General features: G+C 37.0%; 1 protein-coding gene across 1 annotated transcript; it reads left to right on the forward strand.

The window, feature by feature from the left end:
- Positions 1-4,320: 4,320 nt before the first annotated feature.
- Positions 4,321-6,890, forward strand: LOC110696654 (phosphatidylinositol 3,4,5-trisphosphate 3-phosphatase and protein-tyrosine-phosphatase PTEN2A-like). Its single transcript, XM_021874008.1, has 6 exons — positions 4,321-4,501; positions 5,239-5,285; positions 5,397-5,527; positions 5,611-5,680; positions 6,078-6,418; positions 6,570-6,890. The coding sequence occupies exons 3-6, from the start codon at positions 5,436-5,438 to the stop codon at positions 6,607-6,609; spliced, it is 543 nt and encodes a 180-aa protein (XP_021729700.1). The 5' UTR covers positions 4,321-4,501; positions 5,239-5,285; positions 5,397-5,435; the 3' UTR covers positions 6,610-6,890.
- The last annotated feature ends 5,536 nt before the right edge of the window (positions 6,891-12,426 follow it).

Below are 12,426 nucleotides of genomic sequence, written 5' to 3' on the forward strand. Positions count from 1 at the left end.
CTAAAACCCGAATGATTAATGAGTTCAAAGGTTTTCACAATGGTGATGCCTTTTTCAACTCTCACTCAAGTGATTTTCCAATACCCCAACTTGGGTATTTATAGGGAAAATAAGAGAGTGAAAAACTCTCCCATCAATGTGGGAGAATTTGATTTTCCCATTTTATTTTAAAGCTAAAATAAAATTAATAATCAAACTAGTAATAAATCAACAAGTGGCAAGTTCATGAGAGAGGTTAGGTGAGGACCATTTGGAGGAAGGGGGGACCAAACTTGCTCCCCACTCCCTCTCCTAAAACCGGCCAACACACCCCCTCAAACTCCTCTCATGTCGCGCCATGTGGCACCCACTTGGGCACCAAGGCACCCAAGGTGGGCTGCCTTGCCGTGACTGCCCAACAGGCCCAGCAGCGCTAGCATGCGCGCAATGGCCCAGCCATGCTACTGCTAGCTGTTGTGGCTAGGGCACATTGCTTTCAATCTCCCACTTGTCCTTCCGGACAAGTGCGCATTTAGAGTACAGCCTTTTCCTATGTCACTTAATGTCTCTTCATGAACTATAAGGTAAGATTATTTCGTCGTCCTTATTACGTCCAGAAGTGTTTCTCGATTTCGAGTCTGACTGTCAATAAACAGATGATTTCTAAAATCCATTCGAGCACGGCCTTGCATTTTTACAGTCTCGCTCTACGAGAGGCCTTGTATACAACAAAGACATCTTCCCTATTTTAGTAGGGGGACATTCCCAGTCTTGTAATGTAGCTCCTCTTATTGAGAGGACCTAGCCGCCCGAGTGTTGCCGTTATAATCCCCTATTACGGCAGACCTTTGACAACATCAAAGCGGACTAGTACTCAAACAAGAGAACTCACAATACTCATGGTCGAGGAAATAGGTTCCGATAGCCATAATGAGAAGTATACTTAGGACGGTTTTTAATCTCTTAAAGTATTCTCATAGGTCGATCCAATATGGTTCTAAACCAATACCTGTGCAAATTATTTATGACAATCATATCCTCATAGCACAAGAAACGGTGCTATAAATCAGACTACACACTAATCTCAATTGGTCATTAATCATCCATCGTTTAAATAACCTTAATTAGGGATAATTTTCGATTATAATATTCAACGTTCACTTAATAGGTGTTTCCTTACCAAGACTGGTCTTGATACCCTATTTTGAATATTCTAAGAATCGAATGGACTCATTATTTAATCCTAAACCACAATTAAATAGCAAACGGAGTAATAAAATATTGCATGAAATTTATATTACTCCAAAACTTGAATGATTTTTCTTAGTGTCTTACATTAAATGTTAAAAATTTAACTAAAACACTAAACAAGAAAATCAAAGCCAGTCTCCTACATGCCTGATTCCCATTGCCTCAACGTGCTTGTTGTGCTTCACTTGAGGCAAAGTTTTAGTAAGTGGATCGGCTACATTGTCATCCGTTCCAACTTTGCAAATTTTGATTTCACCTTCTGATTTCCATTCTCAAATCATGTGAAACCGCTGTTTGACATGTTTGACTATCTGATGTTCCCTTGGCTCTCTGGCCTGAGAAATAGCTCCATTGTTGTCAGAATAGAGGGCTATTGGACCCTTTATGGAGGGTACAACACCAAGTTCACCAATGAACTTACGAATCCAAACAGCCTCCTTAGCCGCTTCAGCAGCTGCTAAGTAATCGGCTTCAGTTATAGAATCTGCGGTTGTACTCTGGTTGGCACTCTTCCAACTGAATGCTCCTCCATTTAGACAAAACACATATCCAGATTGCGATTTGAAATCGTCTCTGTCTGTCTGGAAGCTTGCATTGGTATAACCTTTAAAAACTAATTCATCTGAACCACCATACACCAGGAATTTATCCTTGTTCCTTTTCAGGTACTTTAAGATATTCTTGGTCGTAGTCCAATGGGCCTCTCCTGGATCTGATTGGTAACGGCTCGTAGCACTCAAGTCATACGATACATCTGGCCTAGTACATATCATGGCATACATGATCGATCCAATAAGCGAAGCATATGGAATCAGATTCATTCTTTTCCGCTCATCAAATGTCTGTGGACATTGCTTCTTGCTTAGGGTTATGCCATGTGACATTGGTAGGTGACCTCTCTTGGCCTCTTCCATGCTAAATCGAGCAAGTACCTTATCAATATAAGTACTTTGACTCAATCTAATCATCCTTTTTTATCTATCCCTATAGATTTTGATGCCTAGTATGTACTGAGCCTCTCCTAAGTCTTTCATTGAGAAGCATTTTCCAAGCTAGGCCTTTACAAACTCTAATGACGGAATGTTGTTTCCAATGAGCAATATGTCATCGACATATAAGACTAGGAAGACAATGTCATTCCCACTGACCTTCTTGTAAACACAAGATTCATCTGGATTCTTGATAAAACCAAACTTCCCGATGGCTTCATCGAATCGTAGATTCCAACTTCTGCTAGCTTGCTTTAGTCCATAAATGGACTTCTTGAGCTTACAAACCTTTCCAGCATTGTTTTGGTCGACAAAACCTTCAGGTTGTGTCATATAAACAGTTTCTTCCAAAATACCATTTAGGAAGGCAGTTTTGACGTCCATATGCCATATTTCATAATTGTAATATGTAGTAATCTCTAGGAGGATCCGAACGAATTTAAGCATTGCGACTGGTGAAAAGGTTTCATCGTAATTAATACCATGAACTTGTCTGTAATCTTTTGCCACTAATCTAGCTTTGTAAATGAATACATTTCCATCTTTGTCGATTTTCATCTTGAAAATCCACTTGCATTCGATAGGTGTATAACCTTCGGGTAAGTCAACCAAGTCCCAAACTTGATTTTCAAACATGGAATCCATTTCAGATCTCATGGCCTCATGCCATTTATCAGAGTCGGTGCTTGCCATCGCTTACTTGTAGGTTGTCGGTTCATCTCCATCCATAATCAGGATGTCCTCTGAGATCTCGGTTAATACTAAACCAAGATATCTATTAGGTTGAGATCTCGGTCTCTGAGACCTACGTAGGGTAATGGATTGAGCATTTGCATTGTCGGTTTGACTTTGCACATTTTGATCATTTTTACCTACGTCAACAGATGTTGTTTGAGCACTTTGACTGTCATTATGATTTTGTTGCTCATCCTCATGAACTTCGTCGAGTTCGATTTTCCTCCCACTTGTCATTTTAGAAAGGTGTTCCTTCTCCAAAAAGACACCATCGCGAGCAACAAACACTTTGTTCTCCAATTTGTTGTAGAACTAATACCCTTTGGTTTCTTTTGGGTAACCCACAAAGTAAACCTTGTCAGATTTGGGATGAAGTTTGTCAGAAATTAATTTATTGACATATGCTTCGCATCCCCATATCTTTAGAAAAGAAAACCTAGGAGGTTTCTTTGTCCATAATTCATATGGAGTCTTTTCTACAGCTTTTGATGGTGCATGGTTCAGTGTTAGTGTCGCAGTTAGAAGTGCGTGTCCCCAGAAAGAGATAGGAAGATCACTAAGACCATTGTTGATCGTACCATGTCTAACAAGGTCCGATTTCTCCTTTCGGATACTCCATTCCATTGTGGAGTTCCTGGAGGTGTCAATTATGAAAGTATACCTTTTTCTTTCAGATGGTCATCGAATTCTTGGCTCAAGTATTCACCACCTCGATCCGATCGAAGGGCTTTGATTTTCTTGCCAAGATGATTTTCAACTTCACTTTGAATTTCTTTGAACTTTTCAAACAATTCAGATTTATGCGACATTAGGTAGACATAACCATATCTACTATAGTCATCCGTGAAGGTGATAAAATATCGGTGTCCATTTCTTGTGGTGGAGCTCATTGGTCCACATACATCAGTATGTATTAGACCTAATAAGTCTCCTGCCCTTTCTCCCAGCTTGGAGAATGGTTGCTTAATCATCTTTCCTAATAAACATCCCTCGCAGTTCTCAAACGATTCTAAATCGAAAGAGTCACACTACACCAAAAACTAGATTATAGATCGCAAAATATAGAACGGTTACCAAAGATAGGCATTCTCCAGAAGAATATAGAACGTATTTATATAAGAGGCGTTCTGTATGTAAATACATATGGATCGGTTAGTATAGTTAACCGTTCTCTATTTTTTTACTCTGAAATAATTTTAAAAAATAATTAATTATTACAAATAATATAGAACGGTCATCTTAACAACCGTTTTGTATTGTATTAATTAATTGTTTTTTTTAATTATTAGGAGGAAAAAATATACATAGTAATAATTTCCCAAATTAATTAATTAATTAAAGGCGGCTTAAAAGGAATTGAAAGCGCACTCCTTAATATCACTTTCACTTTACTAAACCTTAAAAAAAATAATTCAAAGTACTGCTTGTTTATTGCTTCAATTCGTGAAACCTCCACCGATGTAATAACCTTCAGCCGCTGACTCACCGCTCCACCGACGCACCACCGATCGCCGCACAACTTCTGAGCACTGCACCACTCCGATGAGGTAGGTTCGATTCTTCTTGTTATAGAGTAATTGAATTTTGATTATTTATCAATTGAACTGCATGAATCATTCGAAATGTGAAGGAAACATAATTAAATTCATAGTTTTCATCTATTAAATTAATTTGCAATTTGAATTTTAGGTCATTGAAAAAAAAAAAACTTCAAAGTTCTAGTTTTAGGGTTAAATTCAATCGATTGTTTGTATGCAAATATTTCAGTTGAATTATAGTAAGTTCAATCAATTACCCTTAATTTTGTCAAATTTACATTAATTTCAATAGTAATAAAAATAATTTTAGCTAAATTCATCTTACCTATGTTTTTGAGTGCGTTGGATACAATGTGTTGTTTCAGCAGTCTATATAATTAGGTGATAATCTACTGCTGTCTTGTACTGGGGTAGGAGAGGTGATGTTGATTCGGAATTCGGAATTGTATATAACCTAATTGAAATTTGGTAAAATTTTAATTTGATGTTATGATTGCTGAGAAGGTTGAATGTCATTTTTGTGATAATTATGCCATTATTTTGCTATTAATTAGTTGCTGATTAGTTAATATCATTTATTTAGAGTGAAGTAATTAGCTTAGTAGGGATGAAATTTATACCTCTGTGTCCTAGTATGTTGATTTCGATGAAGTGCTTCCTGTTTAGTTTGATCCTTGATGTAATTTACATTTTATGTTGATAACCCCCAAGCCTAATTATTAATTGTCTTACATTACTGGGGACAGGTGTTCTTTTTTCTACGAAGAAACATCCAAGAACAAAGGATCTGTCGGTAAGTTGCTTGATAAGTTTATATCATTAGAATTGACACTGAAATATGTCCGTGTCATTTGACATTGGATTTGAGCTGAAATTTTATTAAGTCATACCATTTTCTTGGCAGACAGAAGATTTCTGGTTTACTGCCCCAAAGAAAGGAATTATGGTGTTTGCTTTGCCAGGAGAGCCTAGATTAACAGAGTTGTGTGGTGACTTTAAAGTCCTCTTTCATGATCGACAAGGAGATTTCTATTTGTACGGAACCTTACTATGTCTAAACCCTTATATTATGTGCTCTTTATTGGTGCCATTGTTTATAATTTACGTGTGTCTGACAGTTGGCTAAACACGATAATGATAGAAAATAGGAAGATCTTAAACACTAGTGATATGGATGGATTTGACAAGGTAAGCACCGACCTTTCAGAGGTGGTTTAATTTACTTGTAAGCACCACATTTTTATTGAACACTTATTCGAAAAGTCTGATTTGTTCTGTTTGCGAATTACCTAGATTTCTTAGTTATTGTTTTTTGTTTTCAATTTTCAGTAATTTTGAAAACTTTAAAAATATGATATCTATAAAAGTAGTTTCTATTTTATTGTTGTTAGTTTTCGAATTTAACATTTTACAGAGTAATAGAATTAATAGAAGTGTAGCTAATCTGAAGTTCTTTATGCAACTGATATCATGACTTGGAAATTCTCAAAATCAATACTTTTAGTGGTACCGATTGGTCCTTTAGCTGACAAATTATATCCTTTTTTAAATGCTGATTTTGTATGTATTTTTTGAACTTGTACAGCGGAAGCTGCCTTCCCCTGGTTTCCAAGTTGAGGTTGTTCTTGTAGACTATGATGGCACTCCTCCATCTCCTACACCTCAGCCTGAACCTGTGGTCCAGAAGCCCAATGACCAGACTGGCCCCCCTTCTGAACAAGTAAATGAGGTCTCGTCTGCTCCAGAAGCTAGCAAAGATCCTCAAGGTCAAGCTCAGAGTGAACAACAAGACAAAGATGATGTGTTTTCAGATGACGAGGTCGATGGATCAGGCTCATCAAGGAGTAAAAAGGCTCAAGCAGCTTCTTTAGCAGATACAAAAAAGTCAACTGCCTCTCCTGCTGATACTAAGTTCGCTTCAGATAAGTGCGTCAATCTCTCTGTGGCTTTGTGCCTTAATATAGGCCATACACCATGGTTTCTTTCTATATTCTCAAGACCATGCTATTTATATTTAATTAGATGAATTTATTGTTTATTATTAACTAATATGTATGTATTTTACATTATTTTGTAGTATTTTAAGCAAGTTCCTCATACATATTCTCAACAAATGATTGACGAGCTTAGGAAAGGTGGATTTCCTATGGTAACCGGATACCATCAACCAAATGACGACGACGATGATTTATGTGAATTGTAGATCAATATGGTATTGGTATATTTTGGGGCATTAATTTTTTTTTTTTTTTTAAATCAACATTAACTAGAAAGGTTTTTGATATTTAACTCACGTATTTGTTTGTATAGAACAAATTTTGTATGAATGATTCAATTTAATTGTGATTGGATGTTTTAAATTATATATATGAAGTATATTTTGATGGCTTTTGTCGTATCTGGAAATATTTTTGTTAATTTTATTATACTAAAAGTTATATTGCACGTACAATACAGGATCATGGATTTATTTTACAAAGGAAATGTAAAGATTTTCTTACAGGATATACTCCGTATAAATTTACAAGATATAAAACAGGAATACAGGTCTAAAATGAAATACAAAAATAATTCAGTTTATTAAAATACAAGAATAATACGGTATAGAATATGTAGAGGGGTAATTCTAATTATTAAATACGTATGGCTGGATTTTTTTTTTAAAAAAACATTAGAGAACTGTTATCTGACTTAACCGTTCTCTATTGTAATGCAATATAGAACGGTTAAGTGGACTAAACCGTTCTTTATTCCTTCCTTAGTGTGCGAATTTAAGAAGGGAAAAGAGAACGATTGTGACTAACAAGCGTTCTCTATTTGTTATTATATAAAACTCCTAAACAACCCGTTCTCTATACTTTATACATCGCTTAGCAGAAGAACGCCCCTAAGGCGATCTATAAAGCCTATTCTAACAGTTCTCTAAGGCCTTTTTTGTAGTAGTGTCAAGAACACCTTCCTGTAGAAGTCTCTTGATGCGTTTGATGTTAATATGGCCAAGACGACAATGCCACAAGTAAGTTTGGTTTGACGCCATGGTCTTAGCCTTTTATCATAAACAATTTTGTCTAAACACACAAAAGGTGTAATTTCCATAAATATAAATAAGACATTTAAACAAAAGGTCTTGTGATCAAGGTTAAAATGACGTCCAACGTCGCAAGATCAAAGTATGGTAGATAAAACTTAACAAGTTTTAGAATTTAAACAAAATACATGAGATTACAAGCTTTCTTCGGATAGATTTACTTCTTCTTCCACTTGTGTACTCATGACCACTTGAAAAACACCGCTCATTTCGTTCCTGAAATAAGAGCATAAAATGAGTCAATTTTCCGGTATCTAATACCTTATAAATTGCTTATTTTCGAGTGTGTAGATGAAACCTAAGATTGAGGCTATCTTTCCTCTTGCCTCATCTTCCAGATACTCGCTACATTCTCTTTTGTAGTGGCCTTACTTACTACAATAGAAGCAGCGCATCTTTGCCTTGTTTTTGAACTCCTTATTCTTGAGCCTTAGAGAAAACGTAGCCGCCTTGCAAGAATAGGTTTTCTGGAGCTCTTGGACAACTTCCTTGTAGGACAGTTTGTTCCGATTGTTGGTAAGTTGCAACTTGATTGCAACGTATCCCGAGTGGAGTGAGCTTAAAAGCATATGAGCCGCTTGCTCATCCTCCACCAGTTTACCAATCAGTTCAAGATGGTTAAATAACCTTGTCATCTTTTGCACATGGGCTTGAAGTGGCATCCCGGGTCTAAGTCTTGCACTATAGACCCTAGCCCATACTTCTTTCCTTTCTTTGCTAAGACATCCATCTTGCGGTGGCTTGATCCTCATGTTAGATAATGACCTAGTCACTTCTTCCACGAGTCCATCATAGTTTCCCTTATCGCTCTTTGTTACCCTCAAATTGACCACATCTTCTAGAGCCTTGATAAGTACATCCGGAAGGTAGTTGGAGAATTTCTTCTTTCACTGTTCTGGAATGGAGTTTTCCATGAGTCGAGAGACTCTCCTGCAATCATAACTCCACTCCTCATGTGCCATATCGCTCATAATCCCTTTTGAGTAGAAACTCGGGATGGGCGCATCCAAGATATGCTCTAGGTAGCAATTGCGGAGGTCAAACGGAGTTCCTCTTCCCATTCCTTGAAGTTTACCAAATTCAAGCTAAATGATAACTTCTCGGGAAGTTCAGGGAACATAAGATTGTTGTCGATAGTTGAAGACATGATTCTACATTTGAAAGAATTTTGAAATGAAAAAACCATTCATGATATTTAAATAAGATTGAATTCATGCATTTTTTAATCAAACTTATTTAAAACATCTTATTCACACATTTAAAATTGTCCCCATTTTGGGTGAGAATAAGTCGATTCCAAGATCCGAAGAAACAAAGAGTGGTTAAGCATGCTTTGGCTTGTCTTAACACTCAATCTCCTAAGGTAAGCAACGCTTTGCTAATGGCTCCAAGCTACTCTTGGTTGAATAAATCGTCGCATCTAATGCTCTCTCAACAATTTATTCATTTTTCCACGACATGTTAGGACTCCATCACTCATATCGTTGAGTACAACCAAAACCAACTTGCATACCCGGTATGCCTTACGCTTCTAGGAGAGGTAGTGATGCCTCGCTTTGGCGTAGCCCACCACTACCCTCGTTCGGTTGGTAAGTGTTGTTTTGGAATGGCAAGTTTTACTCAATATTTAAGGACCTAGGGTTTCTATGTTGGTTGATTTAAGTGAACTTAATTAATCATTACAACATTCGAAATCCTAAACATGCATCTAACATATAATTCATATACATAAACATATATATATATATATATATATATATATATATATATATATATATATTATATATATATATATATATATATATATATATATCGAAAAACATAAATATAGATGCATTTGACAACTAGCATGACCCCTTGAGACCTTCAAATCTTCAAAAGGTCTTCATTTGCAACTTCATGGCTACGTCTTCCAAGAGCCTCCATCTTCAAGACTTGACCATAATTAAATGCAACTACTAGTATCTACGATTAGGAATAATCTAAATATTAAGGTACAAAAATACTCAACGGTTCGCAGACCGTATTTATATTTACAAAAATACATTACGGATCGCAATCTGTATTTTCTATCCTAATCGGGCCCCACTAGTTGCCATTTCATAAAACCTGTGAAAGAATATACATTCCATTCATCCATTCACTATTTGTAAATGACCCATGCATTTTACAACGATAAACAAGTAACAATGCATAAACACGCGTGAACTAGTAACTAATCTAGGTGCTTAATCCAATTAACATGCCTAATTAAAACTAGTCAAAGTTGTTTTAACCGGTTATGTAAATAAGTGCAATTAATATTTGAAGCTCCCACTAAATTTCGCATCCAACTTAATTAATCCAATAAATTAAGACGGTAAAATCCAAAATTTGTCAAAATAAATTTTGCCAATGCCGCTCAAAACTTAGGCCTAGCCTCCAAAATTTTTTAAAATAATTAAAACCAAATTATATTAATAAAATAATTAAAACGACAATTTTTAAGCAAAAATTACATAGTCCAAAATGTCTAAGTGCCTAGCACTATGACATGGAGTGCTCACATTCCGCACAACCGTTTGATGCTCAATGAACGTGGGAGTGGGCCCGATGTCGCTAAGCGTTACACCGCCCACATCAGCGAACTTTCACACATCAATAACGTGGCCCTTGATAGCCATGTTGAACGAACTCATTGCACTACATTGCTTCGTAAGCAACGTCTACGCATATCCCTAATTACACGACGCATGCACCAAGTCCCAAGCCATGCACCAATGTGCTCGTGCTTGCACCAGCCGCGACCAGCCAAGCAAGCCGGCACACACGGCGCGCATAGCACCATGTTGCTGTTACGCCGTGCTGCTGCTTAGTGCTTGCTGGCGCGCCATGATGCTGGCAGCAAGCATCAGCCACGCATGGGCTTGCTCGCAAGCATGGGGCACCATCCTTGGCAGCCACATGCGGGCTGCTATGCAGCTCGGCTAGCCAAGTGATTTCCTTGCCTTGTTTTGCATGCCATAGCCTCGGGATTTTGATCCCAATTTTGCGTGACATAATTATTAATTCTAAATCAATTTTAGAACTAATTCATTGAGCAAAATAAAAAATTTAAACAAGTCTAACTTAAATAAAATTTTTAAAGTGCATGTAACCAAAATAATTCCCAAGAACCATTATTTAATTAAATTGGTTTAACTTGGTGCAACAAAAGTAAGAGGGAAATTACTCACAATTAATTTAATTGATTTAAATTAACCTTGAGTTTTTTACAAAATAAGAGGGAGTTGGAAAAAATGAACATAAGTTCAATAAAGATTCCAACTTTAATACTTGTGAATCCTTGAAAAATTATATCTTCCAATGTGAAGATAAACAATTTTCTATCACAAAGTTTCAAACTTTATGATTCCAATCAACTAAAAAATGATTAAATCAACAAAGTTTAACCAAAATTCATGGAATTTAGTAATATAAAGTTTCAATCACTTAACATAATTAAAGATTGAATCTTTAATACTTTGAAGCCTTAAAGAACAACAATTTCACACTTAATGCAATTAGTTTGCAATTATGTGAAAAATAAAACCAAGCTTTCAAGCACAAATTACTACCAAGTAATCATGCCTAAAGAGGTTTAAAATTGCATATAAAATATGTATTGAACCAATTACATAACCACCATAAATATGCAATTAATTTTCAAGGTTAGAAAGACTTAAAATTTTTCGTAAAAACAAAAAAACCCTCAAAAATTGCATTTCTAGTCGTTTTTTGGATAAAAACCGTGTACTAGAAGGATAAACCATTTCCAGAACACATTTTCCACCCAAAATTCACTATTTTTGGGTCGAAATTTGGGTTCGGGGCTGAAGATAGCTTAAATACGAGGTTAAAATAAATAAAACGAGCTACTAATCTAATTAGCACTTCAAGACCAGAAAATTAAGCCATAAAAAACACCTTGAAATTTTTTTATTATTTTAAAAATAAACGAGCGTGGCTCCGATACCGTTGTTGGGGTTTGGTAAGTCCAACTTACCGCGGAAACGACCCCGACCCAAAGAACCACTCGCAATTAATAAAACCATAAAGCATAAATAAATCAATTACAAGATTAAGACAAGATAATTACCTTTGGAGCGTGCTTCGCCCAAACAGAACGGGCTCTTACTTCGAAAGCAAGCCTCGAAAATACGACGGCCTCCTACGATAGTCCACCCACAACCCGACCACCAAAAATGGTCCAATACCTTGTAGTTAGCAAGGCCCGACCTAAAACCCGAGTGATAAATGAGTTCAAAGGTTTTCACAATGGTGATGCCTTTTTCAACTCTCACTCAAGTGATTTTCCCAATACCCCAACTTGGGTATTTATAGGGAAAATAAGAGAGTGAAAAGCTCTCGCATCAATGTGGGAGAATTTGATTTTCCCATTTTATTTTAAAGCTAAAATAAAATTAATAGTCAAACTAGTAATAAATCAACAAGTGGCAAGTTCATGAGAGAGGTTATGTGAGGACCATTTGGAGGAGGGGGGAGACCAAACTTGCTCCCCACTCCCTCTCCCAAAACCGGCCAACACACCCCCTCAAACTCCTCTCATGTCGCGCCACGTGGCACCCACACTTGGGCACCAAGGCACCCAAGGTGGGCTGCCTTGCCATGGCTTCCCGAAGGCCCAGCAGCGCTAGCATGCGCGCAATGGCCCAGCTATGCTGCTGCGGCTTGTTGCGGCATGGCTGCTAGCCAATGCGTGCGCAAGGCAGCCACATAGTAGCGCTAACACGCACTAGGCTATGCCTAGTATTGCGATGCTAGCCACCATGCCCCTAGCACTCGGTTTGCTCGGGACATTCCGATG

Source organism: Chenopodium quinoa, unplaced genomic scaffold (genome assembly GCF_001683475.1).
Source record: "Chenopodium quinoa cultivar QQ74 unplaced genomic scaffold, ASM168347v1, whole genome shotgun sequence".
Lineage (NCBI taxonomy): Eukaryota > Viridiplantae > Streptophyta > Magnoliopsida > Caryophyllales > Amaranthaceae > Chenopodium > Chenopodium quinoa.

Bases quoted from the DNA above. Each gene is read 5' to 3' on its own strand.
- LOC110696654 (XM_021874008.1), top strand. From the start codon at position 5,436: ATGGTGTTTGCTTTGCCAGGAGAGCCTAGATTAACAGAGTTGTGTGGT. The intron at 5,528-5,610 runs GTACGGAACCTT...TGTGTCTGACAG, and splicing joins CGACAAGGAGATTTCTATTT to TTGGCTAAACACGATAATGA. The intron at 5,681-6,077 runs GTAAGCACCGAC...GAACTTGTACAG, and splicing joins ATATGGATGGATTTGACAAG to CGGAAGCTGCCTTCCCCTGG.